Genomic DNA, 20,357 nt, shown 5'->3' on the forward strand with positions numbered 1-20,357 from the left:
TTTGGCTGCCTTCCCAGGCACATTAACAGGGAGCTATATTGGAAGTTAAACAGTCTGGACTCAAACTGGCACTCATTTGGAATGCCAACCTTGTGGTGTTATTGTTGAAGCCAGCACCACAGTTGGTAGCTTTATCTGCTCACATAGCTTTCACAGTGTCTTTAAAACTATCCGTGTACTTGTCCATTTCCCTTAGCTGGAGCTAAACGTTCCAGTTACTGTGTATTTTTGCCAGTAGTGAGTATCCTCAGTGTTTCTCTGTTTTATCCATCTGATTGCTGTTGGGTGTATGTCCCCTCTGCATTTCCTCCATGATGATGATGAAACTGAGCACTATTTTAGGGTTTTATTTGCCATTTTTCTATGTTTGTGGGGATTTTGTTGAGGTATTTTATTTCTCCCTCTTCTTTCATTGTATTATTTTGCATTGTTATTGAGTTGACAAAAGTATTTAATTGGGGCTGGGGTTGTGATGAAGCAGTTGAAGCTGTCTCCGGCAGCACTGGCATGCCATTGTATGTGCCAGCTTGAGTTCCTGCAGCTCCACTTCTGTTGCAACTTCTTGCTAATGTGCCAGCAACAGGGGTGTTCCATATGCGTAGGCCCTTGCACCTGCATGGGAGATCTGGAAGAATCTCCTCGCTCCTGCCTCTTGGTTCCCTGCTCCTGGCTTTCTGCCTCATTGCTCTGGAGTGGCTCAGTGATGGCCGTCGTAGCATTTTGAGGCATGAACCAGTGGATGAAAGATCTCTTTCTGATTCTTCTTCTCTAATCTGCCTTTCAAATTAAATAAATCTTTAAAAAAGTAATCCATAGTGTATCTATAAAGATAATAGTCTGATTCGGGAGATCAGTAATGGAGTTTGATGCTGATCATTGGATGTGTGAGTTACTTGCTGTCTTGTTACTTCATGGTTTATGGTGTTACTGTTTTTCGTTCATCTTAGTGGCAGGAGCAGTAGGAAGCTAATGGAAGTATAGTATCTCTTCTCTCTATGAGATGGGCTGAAAGCACAAGGAATTTGGTGGTTAAAATTATGTGGAGATGCTTCAGGAAGTTCATTAACATGTACATTTTCTTTTAATTTTTCCAAGAACATTTTGAAGCTTCCATACATATGCTAGATATTCACATACATAACTTTTGTTTAAATGGATTTTTTGTATGTAGTCTCTAAGAGTAGAATTGTTGAATGTTGTCAGAGTAATCTAAGATGATGAGTGCTTTTCCTTCAGTTTTAGGCTTGGGCTAAAGCATCAAGTTTTAGACTACAAATAACAGTATCCAATAACTTAGTATTTTTATTTCTGCCTCCTTGACCCTTATGTGGTATTTTAAACTTTTTCCTCCTTTCCAGTTCAGTTTGTTCTTTTAATAACTGAAGATTCATTTATTTGGAAAGCAGAGTATTACAGAGAGAGGGAGAGAAAATGAGAGAGATCCTGTTTGCTGTTTCACTCTCCAGATGCCTGCACTAGCTGGGGCTTGGCCAGTAGTTAGCCGTCAGTGTGGGATCCCAGATGAATGCAGGAACCCAAGTTCTTGGACCGTCATCTGCTGATGTCTCCCAAGATGGTCATTAACAAGAAGCCTTAGTAGTAGTGTGTACTACTAGTTTTAACCATGAACTCTAATAGTAAATGTGTATTCCCTGGAGCTATTTAACTCACTCTGCCACAGTGCCAGAACCTCAAAACTGATTTCTTCTATGACATGTGGTGTTGTATGAAAAATCATTGAAATACATTTCCCTTAAAATAAACTGATTTTCAAACAGTAAATTTTATTGAACATATTTGTCCTTATATGATTCATCTAGCACTTTAATGTTAATCTCCCTAATCAAACCCACAAAAAGATGGTTTATATAATAATTGTGTTCATTTATTTCTTTCCTTTCTTCCTTTTTTCTCTATTTTTTTCTTTGTCTCTCTCATCTCTTTTATCTAGTTTGGCTAAGTATAACTATCTCCAATTTATATTGCTTTTATGTGTTTGAATCACTGCATTAGCATCATCTTAATAACTGAAATTACCTTAGGAAAATTAGAGATATTTACCTATCCTTAGGGAAGGGAAAAATGAGGCAGGGCACTAGTATTGAAAACATTTGTTATGAAATAAAATTCTTCCACAGTAAAGAAAAGTTAAAAGAATTTGCCTCTTCCAAACCTGCCCTACAAATGATACTTCAAGATGTTCTCTTGGGCCCGGCGGCGTGGCCTAGCGGCTAAAGTCCTCGCCTTGAAAGCCCCGGGATCCCATATGGGCGCCGGTTCTAGTTCCGGCAGTTCCACTTCCCATCCAGCTCCCTGCTTGTGGCCTGGGAAGGCAGTTGAGGACGGCTCAATGCATTGGGACCCTGCACCCACTTGGGAGACCCAGAAGAGGTTCCAGGTTCCCGGCTTCGGATCGGCGCAGCACCGGCCCGTTGCGCTCACTTGGGGAGTGAATCATTGGACGGAAGATCTTCCTCTCTGTCTCTCCTCCTCTCTGTATATCTGGCTGTAATAAAATGAATAAAATCTTTAAAAAAACAAAAAAGACGTTCTCTTGAGAGAAGAGGAATAGCGCCCACCAAAACCAAAGGCAAACGTGAAGAACATCCCAGTAAAATGACAATAGAAGACTAAATCAATGAACAACCCATTCCTAAAATTAAGGACTAAATTATCACCCATACATATTAACCCTGAATGTAAATGGCTTAAGCTCAATCAAACGTCATGGATTAGTAGACTGGATTAAGAAACAAAACCCATCTATTTGTTGCCTACAGGAGACATATCTCACTAACAAAGATCAGCGGAAACTATATCTCATGGATTTTGATTTTTTTTAATTTTCATTTCTTCAGAATAATTTTTTCTCAAATTCTTCGCTGACTCGTAAGTCATACAGTAGCATAATTTTCTTCAAGAAGATTCTTGATTTTCATTTCTTCAGAGACACATTAGTCATTTAGTAGCATGTTATTGAACTTCAAGGAGATGTTAATTTTTTTCTTCCTGTTGTTGATTATGTTTTGTGGCTTTTCACTTAAGGGGATGTGTGGTAACTGTGTAATGGAGACAGTCCTATCTAGTAACATGTTATTTAACTTCATGGCATTGTAAATTTCTGTTTTTCTTCCTATTGTTGATTTTGTATTGTGACCTTTCATTTAAGGGGATGTACAGTAACTGTGAAATGGAGACTAACACATCCAGATGTGAGGATACAATGTAGTATATGCATCTCCACTTCCAGACAAAGATGGAGTTAGAATGAAACTGTTTACTGTATCTTGACAATAGGATGCTGGACTCTCTGCCATTGTCCATGCCCGCAATGATGGACATCTGACGATGTATGAAGAAGTGTATTTTAGTAATGATATAGAGGCACTAGGTGGGTCTAGGGGGCGGGATATTGGATCTGGGATAAGTGAAATACCAGGAGCCTATGGAACTGTATCATAAAATGATAATAAGAGTGATAAATAAAAAAGAAAACATAATTGTTATGAGAAAGAAAAAGGAAAACGTTTTTCGTGAGAAGTACTAGGGCCAGCATTGTGGCGTAGCGCTTGGTCGCCACTTTGTGAGATGGCACCGTGCTGAGCTGCTCGGCTTCGGAGTGTGCTGCAGAAGAGGCCCAGGTCCTTGGTCCCTCTGCCCTTGTGGGTAACTTGGAAGAAGGCTTCTGGCTTGGGCCTGGCATAGTGCCATTTGGTGAGTAAACCAGTGGCTAGATCTTTTTTCTTTTTGTAAGTTTGCCCTTCAAATAAATCTTTACAAAATAAAAGCTAGTATGTAGCTTTTTTCTCAGAAAAACCTTACTGAAGACTAATACATATATAACCTAGTACACTTGTGCTTTGTGTAATTTGAACATTACAAGTACTGTTTTCTCTTATTCATGCAAAAATCATGATACATATGTTGCTCCTTGTAATTCACTAATTATTATTTGCATGTAGTATTCCTGTGAGAATGTCATAATTTAACCATTGAACTCTATATTTGGGAGGTTTTCAGTTTGGGACTGTTGTGAATTATATTTTTTGGACATGCCTATATATAAATTTTGGTGGACAAAAAATTAATATTTAATATTAATATTTTGTGGATTTCTAACCCCCAAAATGTTGATTCGATACCTTATTGTGATGTAACCCATGGCAGTGATTAACTGATCAAGGAAATATATTTACTATTTTCTTTTTTTTAAAAGATTTATTTAGTTTTTTATTACAAAGTCAGATATACAGAGAGGAGGAGAGACAGAGAGGAAGATCTTTCATCCGATGATTCATTCCCCAGGTGAGTGCAATGGCCGGTGCTATGCCAATCCGAAGCTGGGAGCCAAGAACCTCTTCCAGGTCTCCCACGCGGGTGCAGGGTCCCAAAGTCTTGGGCCATCCTCGATTGCTTTCCCAGGCCGCAAGCAGGGAGCTGGATGGAAGTGGGGCAGCCGGGATTAGAACCAGCGCCCATATGGGATCCCAGGGTATTCAAGGTGAGGACTTTAGCTGCTAGGCTGCCCTGCCATGCCCGGAAATATATTTACTACATTCTAGTAAGTGAATGTAATTTCCTTTAATACCTATGTGTAACTATTAATGAATTTGAGTTCAGTTGTTCTATTCTTATTTATGTGAGTCAAGGCAAGAAATTTAACCTCTCTGTGTCTCATTTGCATGCTGACATGTAATGGTATCTGTCCAAAGTGTTGGTGGTTCTGTTTGCATTGCTGTTTCGTGTAAAGTACATTGGCCCAGTGTGGTGGCCTAGTGACTAAAGTCTTTGCCTCGCATGCACCAGAATGCCATGTGGGCACCTGTTAACGTCCTGGCTGCTCCACTTCCCATCCAGCCCCCTGCCTGTGGCCTGGGAAAGCAGTAGAGGATGCTCCAAGGCCTTAGGACCCTCTCCCCACATGGGAGACCTGGTCAGAAGCTCCTGGCTCCTTGCTTTGGATTGGCTCAGCTCCTGCTAGTGTGGCCACTTGTGGAGTGAACCAGCAGAAGAGGATCTTTCTGTCTTTCTTTTCTGTAGATCGACTTTCCAATAAAAGTAAATAAACCTTGAAAAAAAAGGAGCATGTTATATTGCCCAATTTTATGCCTGCACTAAATTACGAGTTTCAGAAACCTACATTCATTAGATTTTTTTCTTTTCTTTTTTTTTTTTTTTAAGATTTATTCATTTTATTACAGCCAGATATACACAGAGGAGGAGAGACAGAGAGGAAGATCTTCTGTCCGATGATTCACTCCCAAAGTGAGCCACAACGGGCCGGTGCTATGCCGATCTGATGCCGGGAACCTGGAACCTCTTCCAGGTCTCCCATGCAGGTGCAGGGTCCCAATGCATTGGGCCGACCTCAACTGCTTTCCCAAGCCACAAGCAGGGAGCTGGATGGGAAGTGGAGCTGCCGGGATTAGAAGCGGCGCCCATATGGGATCCCGGGGCTTTCAAGGGGCTTTCAAGGCGAGGACATTAGCTGCTAGGCCACGCCACCGGGCCCATTAGATTTTTTTCTAAGCTGTGTTTGCTCTGTATGAAAATTTTAGGTTTTATGTAATTACATTAATATTTTATATATGATAACGTTAAAGATTATAACTATTAGAGGGCTGTTCAATTGTCAGGGTTTCTAGCTTGCTTATATTGTTCCAGCTAGAGAAATTATTTGACTATAGGAAGAGAGAATATTTGTGGAATGCTTCCCTCTCCAATGACATCTTAGAAAAATCGCTGAGATTTGCTCCTCCATTTCTAAGCAAGAGTTCAGGTTATTTCATAGTGTTAGCACATTGTGAAATATAAGCATAATAATTAGCAATAGATTCTTAAGAATGTAATAATTATTTGGCATAGATCAAAGCATTGGAAACCCTTGAAATGCTCTGTTTTTTAGACCACGCTTATTCCCCTACTGAGGTGTGATTTGGAAGATATAGACACAGAAGATATAGAAGATATAGACACAGAGCATAGAAAGATGGCAGGGTTTATTTGAAAGAGCGACAGAGATCAATACATTAGTTTGTGTGTGGGAGCCACCCCATGCAGAGATACCTTTGTGGTGGGTCAGAGAATCATCTGTGAGAAAAAGAGATGAGCAGGGACAAACAAGGATCCCCAACCATGGTCAGGATGCAAAGTAAAATCTCATTGAATATTTTCAATCTCTGTATCAAATGACAGATGATGTCCTAATTGAATTTACGAACAAGGTGTATTCTGAATCCACTTTATTGTAAGGGAGACTTTCCTGAAGAACCTTCATTCATGAAGAGCCTCTGCATGGATTTCTAACTTAAACATATTCATAATAAAATCTCTTCCTTCTTGGCTGAGGTCATCCTGGGGAATTGGACATTTTAGATCAACAGCTTAGGAGTGGTAGAAACCAAAGTTCAAGGATCCCTAACTCCCTTTCCCAGGTCCTCTGTTGAGTCATGTGGGGTAAAGGGGGAGATAAAGGGAAAAGCCCCATCCAGCCTCCCACCCATCCCAGGTCCTCGATGTGGGTGGGGCATGCTCCGAGGGTCCTGCTCAGGTGGTTTTGATAGTTCAATAGTTATGAATTGCTGCCAATCTTGCCATTCCAAATATGTTGAAATGTTTCCAGAATCCGCTGGCTGACATAGTAATATTTTCTAAACACAGTGCTAAGGTGGGTTTATAACCTTACATGTATTAATCTCGTACATAAAATATGTTTATTTTTTGGTAAAAGCTTACTTATTTGAAAGGCAGAGTAGTAGAGAGGGAGAAACTATGAGAACTTTCTCTTTAATCTTCTGGCTCACTCCCTGTTCCTGCATCAGCTAGGACGGGGCCAGGCCGCTGCCTGTTCTCTCCCGTGTGTCCTGGGGCCATTTTCCACCGGCTTCCCAAGTGCATTAACAGGAAGCTGGAGAAGAACAGCCTGGGCTTCAGCCTGTGTGCTGCCATATGAGCCACTAGGGTTGGCTTAAAGTAGTTCTCCACAGTGCTGCCCCACATGTTGATTAACATTGGATTTAATTTTAAATTTAGTTTCATTATTGTGATTCTTTAGTTTTATATTTTTGAAATTATTTTTTCCTCTTCAATATGGGTAAAATCTTGATATTATTTAATGATTTCCTAACATTACATGCTTTTCCTTTGGTTAAAAGATCTGCTTACTGTTACAATATTAAATTTTTCTGGTATACAGATTGGGGCATTCATCATTATAAAATTTCTAATTCTTAATGTGTTGGACTTGGGAAATGCTTGCTTCTATTAATTGCTTGATTTTCTGTGGCTGTTCACATACTGGTGTTCTGCCTTCTTTCATTATGCTGAGAACCTGTTCCCTGGTGAAATATTTCAAAATTCTTGTGTGTATGTAAGTAGAAGTATGAAATATGACTGGATTACTCTGAGTTAGATTTGATCATTGTGTTGAAGTTTTTAAAGTATTTTTTGGTTTGGGATTTATGTTAGTGTAATCCACGCTGTGTTCCTGTAAGATATTTATTAGGTGCATACATGTTAATGACAGTGTGTTCTTTCGAGTTCATACTATAATTTAAGACCTATGCAGGGCCTGGTGCGATAGTGTAGTTGTTAAATTCCTCGCCTTGAACACATGGGGATCCCATATGGGCGCCGGTTCTCATCCTGGCAGCCCCACTTCCCATCAAGCTCCCTGCTTGTGGCCTGGGAAAGCAGTTGAGGATGGCCCAAAGCTTTGGGACCCTGCACCAATGCGTGGGAAACCTGGAGGAGGCTCCTGGCTCCTGGCTTCAAATCGGCTCAGCTCTGGCCGTTGCGGCTGTTTGGGGAGTGAGCCATCAGATGGAAGATCTTCTCTGTCTCTCCTCCTCTCTGTGTTGCTTTTCCAATAAAAATAAATCTTTAAGAAGAAAGAACTATGTAAACTAACTTTATTTGTACTCATGACTTGTTTATTGAGATTTAGTTATTACTGTTGTTCCTACAGTTTTCAGAGTTCTGTTGCTCTGCTTGGATAGCAGTTGTCTGAATTTTTTTTCTTCTTCAGCCCTTTGCTTTGTAGTTGCAAGTGTTACTGTGCCTAAGTAAGAACATGTTTGTGTATTTACGTGTAAATTAAATATATTAAGTATATTACACATGTTTTCAAACATTTTTAAGTATTAGTTATTTAAAAGATTGCGGGGAGAGGGCGAAAGAGAGAGAAAGAAAGAAATCTCATCTACTGGTTCACTGCCCAAATGATTGCAATGTCTAAAGCCCAGAGTCTCCTCAGGGTCTCCCAGGTGGATGGGAGGGCCACATACTTGGACATCCTCAGGGTCTCCCAGGTGGATGCGAGGGCCACGTACTTGGACATCCTCAGGGTCTCCCAGGTGGATGGGAGGGCCACGTACTTGGACATCCTCAGGGTCTCCCAGGTGGATGGGAGGGTCACGTACTTGGACATCCTCAGGGTCTCCGGTGGATGGGAAGGCCACGTACTTGGACATCCTCAGGGTCTCCCAGGTGAATGGGAGGGCCACGTACTTGGACATCCTCAGGGTCTCCCAGGTGGATGGGAGGGTCACATACTTGGACATCCTCAGGGTCTCCCAGGTGGATGGGAGGGCCACGTACTTGGACATCCTCAGGGTCTCCCAGGTGGATGGGAGGGCCACGTACTTGGACATCCTCAGGATCTCCCAGGTGGATGGGAGGGTCACGTACTTGGACATCCTCAGGATCTCCCAGGTGGATGGGAGGGTCATGTACTTGGACATCCTCAGGATCTCCCAGGTGGATGGGAGGGTTATGTACTTGGACATCCTCAGTTGCTTGCGGCAGAGCTGGGTGAGAAGAGTAGCCAAGACTTGAGGAAATGCTGGCATTGTAGGTGATAGCTTTAGTTGCCGTGCCATTGCGCTGGCCCCAGTGGTTTTTGTTTTTAAGTGGAACACTTACCCTATTTACGTTTACCCAGGAGGTTGAAACTTGGCTGTTGAAGTATAAACATTTTTTAGCTTCCAATTATTTTTTTCATAAACCTCGAAAGCTTGCTTTCTTTTTTTTAGTATTTAGTATTGCTATAGAGAAGTGATTATTGATTTTCCTTTGTTCAGTGAAATATTTTCTTTAGGCCTACACAATTTTCCCTGTGTCCTTGCTGTATTAAATTTTTTTCAGTGCTTTTAATTGGGTGTTTTGATCAGAATTGTATTTTGAGGATTTTAGGGAAGAATTGTATGAAGGTTAGTACTTTTTTTAGATCAACAGAACAGGGATAGGCTTTGTTTTACTCCCCTCCTCGGTAAATGGAGGTGGCTTAATGAATATTAGTTTTTAATAATACAAGTTTTGATAAATCTGCTAGCATATTCTTTTGGAATACCCTCTAATTTATTCTGTGTTCAACTTTTAACTTTTGTGACTACGAATGACCATTTTCCTTTTTTTTTTTAAACACCTTCTAGTACTCTTACTACTAAATAGATATTGCACCTTCTGGATCAATTTTTTTAAAAATTTCTTTATTTTTGACCATCTTTACATGGTTAATTAGGGCACAAAGGGTCAAGGGCTGCAGCAAAGTGGGTAACTATTATTCTCTTTTTTTTCTGTATCTGGGGTAAAAGGGGAGATAAGGAGAGAAGCCCCACCCAGTGAATCAATTTTGAATGCCATTTTACCTTTCTTTACGTCTGTCTTGTTTATTGCTGTATTTTCGGAGAATTCTTGCTGTGTAATTATAAAAGAGGGTTGGTGGCCATTTGAAATCACTTAAGAGTGTGAAAATCCAAATAATATTTGACATCTCCTATTGTTAGCCATAACTGTAGTTGATGTATAATAAATAGTTGGTAATTGAATGAGCTTTGCAATACTGTTTAGCCTTGGTTATTTTATATTATAATTCTGAGATTTTATTAATTTTTGTTTAGTAGTATAGGTTTATTTTGAGAGACCTTCCTCATTTTAGAATCATTAGATAAGAGTTTTGTCATTTCCTCTGATTTTTCTATTTGGTAATATGAATTCTTTCTGAATTGTTTTTTACTTTAGATTTCCTTATGTGTCCTTTGGTTAATGTTTAAAGATGAAAAACACATTTTCCTCTTTTCTTTAGTTCATATTTTCCTACATGTGCTTTAATGACTAAAAGTAGAAAATAATCAATGTTATATAATTGCTTGTGATATTTATTGAGGTAAAGCATTGATAAACTTTATTTTTTAAAATGTTTTAAAATTAATTACATTGCATTATGTGACACAGTTTCATAGGCATTGGGATTCCACCAATCCTTCCCCATACATAGGTACCCTCTCCAATTGCTAATCAGTTTTCAATTTATCAGTAGTGTTTATGACTTGGGATTTCTGGTGTATGGTAGATAAATATGCTAATGTTATACATGTTCCCATTGGAAATAATTTTGATCTGATTTAGGAAGATGAATTCCAGACTATGAGTCTAGCCTGTATTTTCCTTCAGTGCGAAATGTCATTTGTTATCTATTTGATTTTAACTGATGATTTTGATGACTTTGCTTAAATGCGTTTAGTTTTTTACTTTCCTTGCTTTATTCCTGATAGCTTTATATGGCAGTTAAAAATTAGTATGTTGAAATTATTCCCAGTACTTACCATAGTAAGTTAGCTAATGTTATATTGTGTGTGTGTGTATAGTAGATATGATTAATAGAACATACTGGTTTTCTAGGTTGATATAAATATTAAGGAGTAAATCTGATTTTTCCCTTATGACATATGATATTCATTAGCCAAGTATATTTATTTTTAAGATTTATTTATTTTTATTGGAAAGGCAGATTTACAGAGAGAAAGAGAGATAGGAATATATCCATCCCCAGATGTCCACAGTAGCTAGAGCTGAGCCAAAGTGGAGAGAGCCAGGAATCTTTGATGCAGGTGCAGGGTCCCAAAGCTTTGGGTCATTCTCCACTGCCTTCCAAGGTCACAGGTAGGGAGCTGGATGGGAAGTGGAACAGATGTGGCGTGAACTGGTGCCCATATGTAATCCTGGCACTTTGAGGTGGAGGATTGGCCAGTTTGGCCATCGTGCTGTGCCCAAACCAAAAAATTTTTGAGTACAAGGATTCTGCACAGTTTGACTCATAGAATCATGGAGCAGGGTCTGACTGCATGTGAAATGAAATTTCAGTTGTTTGAACTTGGTTATTTGTAAGCCACACATAGGATTAGCAACAATGATGTCTGTTTAGTGGATATAGATATGAACACTTTCTAGGATAAGCACCATTCCTGTGCTATGGAGCAAATATTTTAATCTTATGCCTTTACTCAAAGATCTTGCACCAGAGCATAAAAAATGAAAATAGGGGTTTTTGCTGTTGGTCAGTGTGTTAAACTGCTGCCTGTGAGAGACTCGACTGCAGTTCCTGGCTTCAGCCTAACCCAGTCCAGAAGATGGGAGTAATCTTGCTCTCCTTCAGGATCTTTCCCCCTCCCCCTCTCTGTTACTCTGTTTTAAATGAGAGAATGAATGAATATATCGAAAGGTGCACTACACAGAAAAGACTATGATAGCACAGCACCACAGAGCAAAGGTTCTGCAGACAGTTGTTCTCACAGTATGTTGGGAAGAATGAGGAATAGTTCATTACCCATTCTATGGAAATGGTGAAAAGAAAATTTGGCTTTTAAAAGACATTATTTTCATTGGAAGATCAGACTTACAGCTTTTTAATATTTTTTTTTTAAGATTTTATTATTATTGGAAAGCCGGATATACAGAGAGGAGGAGAGACAGAGAGGAAGATCTTCCATCCGATGTTTCACTCCCCAAGTGAGCCACAACGGGCCGGTGCTATGCCGATCTGATGCCGGGAACCTGGAACCTCTTCCAGGTCTCCCACGCGGGTGGCAGGGTCCCAATGCATTGGGCCGTCCTCAACTGCTTTTCCAGGCCACATGCAGGGAGCTGGATGGGAAGTGGAGCTGCCGGGATTAGAACCGGCGCCCATATGGGATCCCGGGGCTTTCAAGGCGAGGACTTTAGCCGCTAGGCCACGCCGCCGGGCCCAGCTTTTTAATATTTTTAATATTTGCCGCAGTTTCCCTCCACTTATGTGGGGCTTATTTCTTTGTTTTCCTTTCCCGAGAGGAGACAGTGTGAAGTGGGGTAAAGTGGTACCCAGATGACTTCAGTTACCTTCGCTGTCCCAGCTTTGATAGGTAAATTTGAAACTAGTTGCTACAGCTATATATTTAGATTTTTACCTTGAATCCCATAGGCATTGCTCATTTACTTACTTAAATGTTTTGATGAGGTTTAAGTGTTAAAATAATCCTAAACTAAAATCTTGCCTTAAAACCATAATTATATACTTTTAACTAAGCACATAAAAAATTAAATTCTGACTTTTTAATTTGAATGGAAGCACCAAGTATAGAAGTGAGTACCTTAGGTTTTATTATTTTTAACTGATACTTTATTTGCTATTTTGCAGGCTGAAACTTTCCTAATAATGTACAATGATTTTTTTGTCCCTTAGTGGCTTTATATTTGAGTGTTGTTTTATAAAGAGATTCCTGTACCTTGACCTTTTACAGCGATGTGCATTTTGCAAGCATCTTGGAGCCACTATCAAATGCTGTGAAGAGAACTGTACCCAGATGTACCATTACCCATGTGCTGCAGGAGCTGGCACCTTCCAGGATTTCAGGCACTTCTTCCTTCTCTGTCCAGAACATATTGACCAAGCTCCTCAAAGATGTAAGTTCTTAAAATAAATGTTAAAAATCACTGAACATATTATTCTATTTGTAATAAAAGATAGCATGATGAAATCTTAATAATCAGAGGTCTTTGACAGAGATTTATAGGTATTTCTAGGTAGCTTCATTGAAGTTAATTCAGAAAAGGTATTTATTTAGAGGTAGCTTCATTGAAGTTAATTCAGAAAGGTCTGATTCTCAGAAATTCAAAGCCAGTTGGTGTTTTCTGTTCTGTTAAATAAAAGACCTCAGACAACCTCTGTAAGGGAGAAAATATTATACAGAATTCCTGCTGTATATATGGACATACAGTATTTCTGATATAAACTCTAAGGAAATTCATTAAAGACTTAAAAGATATTCAGTATCTTATTTATTTAAAGCCACCAAGGGTGTACGTTAATAGGAACATCCACAGCTTCTGAAATTTGTAGTTGTAGAGTCCAGTTAATGTTGATAGAAATCTCTGCTACTGCTTCTTAATGGTTTATCTATCTTGATACATTAAATCAGCAGTTATAGTTTTCCTTTATTTGCCATATGGTTTTTTATAATTATGTGAAAATTTCTAGATGCTTGAATTTCATGTTACATAAAAATTATATTTTTATTATATTATTAAATGTATACAAATATCTTTTCTTAATATATGAATTTCCAGTAGACATGTATGTTCTGGGATCTTTTTTCCTCTGATAAAATTGATTTTTCATTCTCATTGCAAAAATCTCAGTTTATTTAATCATTTTGTATCATCTTTTAATTATACATGATTTTGACCTTTACCTTTTTTTAAATGGTATTGGTCAAAACTTTTCCCAAAACAAATATGGCTTACACAGACTTCATTGAAAGTTATTTTAAATACAGTGAGAGTGCATGATTGTTGCCTTTTAGCTGTTTTCATTATGATGTCATTTTCTTTTATATCCAAACATCTAACCATGTTGTCCTTCTTCTCTATGTATGTAATATCTCTATATATGTATAAAGCATTCAGATAGGTGAAACTGAAATTTCAGATTTTGCTCAGTTTACTAAAGGCTAGAAATAATCATGAAGGTTATAAATGAAGTTAATGTGTTTATTAGTTTCCATATAGTCATCAGAGGCATGGTATCATAGATGCTGCCAGCTGACTAACGCACATGTAGAGTGTATGCATCTGAGTTTTGTTTTGCTTTATGTATTCAGTCATGCTTTATTTATTTATTTGAAATAAAGAGAAAGAGAATCTTTCCCATCCACTGTTTATTTTTCTGATGACTGGGACCCAGAAGTCAGGAGCTTCTCCCAGGCCTGTCAGCAGGGTTCCAACACGTGGGCCATATTTGGCTTTTCCCATGCCATTGATAAGCAGCTGGATCAGAAGCAGAGCAGCATGGCATTAGCCAGTACTCATCGGGGATGTTGGCATCACAGGCAGTGGCTTTTCTTGCTGTGCCACAATGCCGGCCCTCAGTCATGCGTTAGACCTCATTAAAGAGCACACAAACTTTTATGGGAATGACATTTTGGTATTAGAAATTTTATTGCTCAGTGTAAGTGTTACTTTCTACTGACTCTAATCTAGTGGTATGTACCTCCATTTTTATGTCTGCTGTTATGTATCAGTTTGTAAAATAATGCACTGTGAAAAGCGAGGTAAGGTAATTTATCATCATTTATTATGCATGTGGTGAAAAATTCATGCTGAGATCCTAACACTAAAAGATACACTGACAGTATTGGTATCATGACTTTCAAATTGAACTCATGAAGACTCATAAAAATACATGAACGATAGGATAAAATAAAACTGGAATAGGGCCTGGCAATAGCCTAATGGCTAGAGTCATTGCCTTGCTTGCTCTGGGGTCCCAAATGGGCGCAGGTTGGTATCCTGGTGGTCCTGCTTCCCATCCAGCTCCCTGTTTGTGGCCTGGGAAAGCAGTCAAGGACGGCCCAAAGCCTTGGGACCCTGCACCGCATGGGAGACCCTGAAGAAGCTGCTGGCTCCTGGCTTCATTTGGCTCAGCTCTGGCCGTTGCGGCTACTTGGGGAGTGAATCATCGGACGGAAGATCTTCCTCTCTATATATCTGCCTTTCCAGTAAAAATAAATAAATATTTAAAAGCAAAACCTATAGTAAGTAGTGAAATATAGCTAAATGAAATATACGTAATGTAAATTCAAAGTTGTGGTGAAATTGATCCTTAAACTTCAATGTATCCTTGGCATCAGGCCTCTCAGTGCATGGAAGGAAATAGGAATACCTGTCGGATTCTTGGGATTTATAAAGAATCTTCAGCGCTTCACAAAAAATGCATATTATGAAAAGTCCAAACCCTGGTGGAAAGCTTTGTTTTGTACTGGGGAAGCATTTAGCCTAGCTGTGAAAATACCATTTAAACTGTCTCCTGCTTCTGATTTCAGCTAGAAATCTTGTTACTGTAGTAGACTTCAGGAATTAGAGGGAATATATTCATGTGTTTGTTAGTACCTTCCATGTTGAGGACTTTAAATTGAGTTTCTGGTTGGCTGTTGTGAGCATATGTGTTCCTGGGCTGAAGATCGGATTGGGCTATCACTTCCAACTTGCAGAAACTGCATTACTGGAAAGCTGGCTCTAGGAGCTAGTCCAGGAATTGTACCCACACACTCTGATATGGGACTCAGGCACCCTTAACTTCTTGTCTAAATGCCTGATCTGCCGTAAACATTTTAAACTTTGCTCAAATAGCAAGAATCCACTTGATGCTGAGACTACAGGATAAGTTGATACTACATATTAAAGTGTAAAATGATCTTGGGAATGGTGTTGTGGTGTTAAGCTGTCCACCTGCAATGCCAACGTCCTATGTGGGTGCCAGATGAAGCTCCTGCTGCTCCACTTGTGATCCAGCTCCTGACTGATGCTCCTGGGCAAACAGCAGCAGGTGACTCGAGTGCTTTGACCCTGCACCCAGAAGACTCGTAATTGCTGGCTTTGGCCTGACCTAATCATGGCTGTTGTGGCCATTTGGGCAGTGAATCAGCGGATGGAAGAACACTGTTCTCTCACTCTGCTTTCAAATAAAGAAACCTTTGTAACCAAGAAAAACGTATTTGCCTTGTAGTATAAAAGGAAATCTTATAAATGCAACCAGCAAACGCCCAATACAGTAGTTTCTGTTACAATGGAATTTTAAATACTGCAATTTAACTGCAGAAGTTCTGACCATCTGTCTTATTCTAAGGACAATTTTGCATATTTGTTACATTGCTACCTTAATAAATCCTTTTGTATATATTTCTGGTTATTGTGACAATGTGTTGTAACAGAAGATATTTAACATTTCTTTTTAAATGGAAGCATCTTCAATAAATGTTAGGAGAATTAAACAAGAATAATGGCACTTGTATAACATTGTGCTGTTTGTATTTTGTTTTACAAAAATAGTTATTTTAGCTGTTATTAAAGTCCATATTTGTGAGAGTAGCATTAATTTGAGTATGCATCGAGTTACTGAGTAATATGCTGTGATAGTTGGTTAAATAAGATCTTTTTGTGAAAAAAAAATCAAAACACGAGTTTTGTTTAAAGAAATGTTAAAAAAAATTATGTGTAGACAATGTCAAGATTTCTATCAGAAAGTAGCTTTAGTGTTCTCTGTCCTTGGTAAGGAGTAGTCATGATTCCAACATTATTTTCACGATGTTGAGAATATGCTAGCCTTGTCTGAAACTTTACATTAAATACCCCTTTAGGATATCTAATTATTCATACTTCCTGTCTAGGAAAACTGAGAAGCAAGGAGTTTGCTATGTGAGATTAGAAAACAGAATATTCAAGGCAGAGAGTACAGTTATTATATAGTTCTTGAAATGATTCATGAATGTGTCAATTTAATCTACTGAGTGGATATAGACATCCAGATGTACAAAAGCCAAATCAGGTAGACCTTGTAAGTAACAGAAGAAGTTTGGTTTCTATTCTGTCTGTAATGAGAAATGTTTGTAGGAACTCAGCATAGCAATTACATACTTCTGCATATGCCTCCAACACATTTTCATTAGTTGGCTTTAGCTCCAGTCTTTTATGGGTTGATTTTTTTATCTCTCGACAATAAACCCTGCTGTCTTTCTGTTACCCTAACTTCTGTCTGCCTCCTGACTTTTCTGTCTTGTCTTTGTGTCTGTCGAATGGGCTGCCCTTGTGGGTAACACCCATGCTTTTCCTCTTGAGAGATTGCATTTGATCAGCAAATCACCTAGCTTAGTGTCCTCCCAATCATGCACCCTTGGAGGGAGGGAGCAGGTGTTGCTGTGTTGGCGGAAGTTAGAAAGCTGTGCTGACTTAGTCCTTCAAAAGTTGATGCTGTGTGGCAGCACTTTGCGTTTGGTTGCTGTTCACTTGTGAATCTATTCTTACGTGCTGTCTGAACTTTGTTGAACAGTTTGAGCAAGGATACTTTGTTCTGCTTTAAGCCCAGTGCTTTTTTCTTTTTCTTTACTCACTCCCTCTCTTTTCACAGCTGTCATTTGGGAAATGACCTCCAAAGATGATGATTCTCTTCTCCTTCCACAAAACCCTTGTTTTTTATACTCTATTTCATTTATTCATTACTTCATCTGGTACTTTATTTTCTATGTTTCTATGTACATAGACATTCTTAGTTTTGTTTGACCATTAGTGAAGTTTGCTTAGGAATTAGTAATATGGTCTGTAATAAAACGTATGATCTTTAGGTTCAGATATACCTAGAGTTTACAAGTAATTTTTAGTTAACCTTACTCAGTCTCTTCTGCTTTTTTCCAAGTACTTTAATAATGTTTTCACTTATTTTATTTCTTCAGTTTTAATGTTCTGTGACTTGTGGACATAGATATGTGTGTCTATCATATGTGTAACTTTGTATGCTTTCATAAAAGTTACTCATTTACTTACTAGAACAAGTTAGAACACGCCCATTTTCTGGTTATGTCTCCAAACGCTCAGAACATCTGGGGACTAAGCCTTATCAAAACCAAGAACTAGAAACTCATTTCCTGCTCTCTCAGCTTGATTGGCTGGACCCTGCTAGTGCTCCCTCCTTGGATGCACATTAGCAGGAAGCTGGGATTGGGAGCGTAGCTGTGGCTTGACCCTAAGCACTGTAGTGAGACGCAGGCATCACAGTGGCATCTTTACCTCCACAACAGGACTGTCCCTGCACACAAGACAGAATTACAGAGAGAGAGTGAGCGAGAGAGATTGATTGATTGATTGATTGATTGATTTCATCCTCTGGTTCACTACCTGAACGGCTACAGTGGCTGAAGCTTGGATGCTAGAGCTTCTTCTGAGTCTCCCACATGAGTGCATGGGCCTAAGAGCTTAGAATGTCTTCCACTGCTTTCCTAGGTCACTAACAAGGAGCTAATATGGGATGCTGGCACTGCAAAGGGCGGATTAAGTCGCTGTGCCACAGCACCAGTCCCAGAATACTAAAAGCTGCCTAGCAATAGCATCTTTCTATACATAATTTCTGAAAAGTGTTTCAGTATTTGAATACTTAATCTGAAATTGGCCAGTTTAACCAAGCTCATTTCCTTATGTAGTACTTAGTAACAACACTAAAGTGTTTTATATAACATTAGTTGTTTTTGCAGTGCATATATCATTCGAGCATTTTTGTTTGACTTATTTATGATTAGTGATCCACAGAACTAAAACAATGTGACAAGATCACATTGGACTTGTTAGATGCTATCACAGAAAAAGGTGATCGCTGTAGCGGTTGTACGGACTTGTTGCATTTAAAGTGGATGTTGCTTTATAGAAAACAGATGTGCAGTAAGAGCATAGAATTTTATTTTTTCAGGTAGTCATGGTAAAAGGAGAGAAAACACAAATTTTAGTTTTATTTAATTGGCATAAAATGTTTCAAAGTGTAATCATAAAATTTTGGAGATAGTTGTATTTTGCTCACAGTGAATCTTTGGAATCCAGACTGTACATTTATATATTCTGTGCAATTTAATTTAGCCTAGCCTTCCAGTTCCTTAATGGCCACCAATAAGTAGTATCTTAGCAAGTTGAAATATCAGAATAGCGAATTCTAGCATGTTTCACAGAAACATTTTAGACATTGTTCCTGGAAAATTGTATCTGGCAACCAGTTGAGTATTTCCCCAATTTATTAGTTTTCAGGGTGGCTGAAAGCCAAAATAATTTCTTATTTTGAGTTCTAGAAGATCTGATTTTTGAGACTGCCATTGGTTCGCTACCTGCAAGCACTGGCATCTCATATCAACACCGGTTCATTCCCTGGCTGCTCTACTTCCCATCCAGCTCCCTGCTTATGGCCTGGGAAGGCAAAAGAGGATGGCCCAAAGCCTTGGGGCCCTGCACCCACATGGAAGACCCAGAAATTCCTGTCCCCTGGCTTTGGATCATCTCCTTGACCATTGTGGCCATTTGGGGAGTGAACCAGAAGGTAGAAGATCCTTCTTCTTGTTTTTTTCCTTCTCTGTGTTAAAATCTAGCTTTCAAATAAAAATTAACACTTTTGTTTGTTTGCTTTAAGACTCTGTTTATTTGAAAGGCAGAGTGATGGAGAAATGTGGAGCTCGAAATGGGGGGGCAGTGGAAGATTGTTTGACTCCCCAAATACCTGTAACAGCCATTCTGAGCCCGATCAAAGCCAGTAGCCTGGAACTTAAGCCAATTCCTCCATATGGTGGCAGGGAAGTCAAGGCCCTTGGTCTGTGGACTGCTGCCTTCCAGGTATTAACAGGAATTTGTATTGGAAGCAAGGCATTGCTAGGACACGTATCAGGTTCTTTGTGGACGGCCAGTTTCCCAAGCAAGCAGTTACTTTTGGCTCTGAATTATCTAACCCACTTCATTTTAATAGTCTTTAAAATGTTTATAGCTTTGAGGGAGTATTTATGGCATTCGTAGTATTAACAAGAAACAACTTAGCCTGTTGTGTTCTTACTGTCAAAAGGAACAATTTGTGACATTTCATTTTTTTAAGATAATGATTTAATTGTTTATCAATTAAAGAGGTATTTAAAAGTAATTTTAGAAGGAAGTCCTTGATTTTTAAATTATGCAACAGAACTTGAGTCACTCTAGGAAGTTTTAGATAGTAACTGGTAAGATTTTACTTCAAGCTTTTCATAGTGTCATAATTGAGTATGTAAGAGAAATTTGTTGGAGACACGAAGATATTTGGCGACTCACTGAGTTTTTGATTGTTTTAATAAATATTCAAGGAATATGTTTGGATATTTTTTTTAAGATATACTTTTTATTTATTTAAAAGGCAGAGTTACAGAGAAATGAAAAGTGACCCAGAAAGAGGTTTTCTGTCTGCTGTTGGACTCCCCAGGGAGCTGGGCCAGGCTGAAGCCAGCTGCTTCCAGGTCTATCTTGTGGACCCCGGGGCATGTGGGCCATCCTTTGCTGCTTTCCCCCACACTGTAGCAGGGAGCTGGATGGGAAGTGGAACAGCCAGACCTCAAACTGGTGCCGATATCATGCCCTGCTGAGTCCCTGAAGCAGTGTTGTGAAGACCTGTCTGTGTTGGGCACATAATCCAACCAGAGGGAACTGAGTTAGATAAAACATGCACACATTGAAGAGCTTGGGCTGTGACACAACCAGAGGGAACAGCGTTAGATGCAACA

The 20,357-nt window shown here is 39.2% G+C and overlaps 1 protein-coding gene across 19 annotated transcripts in view; it reads left to right on the forward strand.

Moving 5' to 3' along the window:
- KMT2C (lysine methyltransferase 2C) overlaps positions 1–20,357 on the forward strand; it is a 227,018-nt gene that overhangs the window by 96,035 nt on the left and 110,626 nt on the right. For all 19 annotated transcript variants that reach the window (XM_058655077.1, XM_058655078.1, XM_058655086.1 and 16 more), the window contains one exon: positions 12,555–12,717. In XM_058655077.1, the coding sequence (XP_058511060.1) occupies positions 12,555–12,717 (163 nt within the window). The remainder of the gene's footprint in view (positions 1–12,554; positions 12,718–20,357) is intronic.

This window comes from Ochotona princeps, chromosome 25 (assembly GCF_030435755.1).
Source record: "Ochotona princeps isolate mOchPri1 chromosome 25, mOchPri1.hap1, whole genome shotgun sequence".
NCBI lineage: Eukaryota > Metazoa > Chordata > Mammalia > Lagomorpha > Ochotonidae > Ochotona > Ochotona princeps.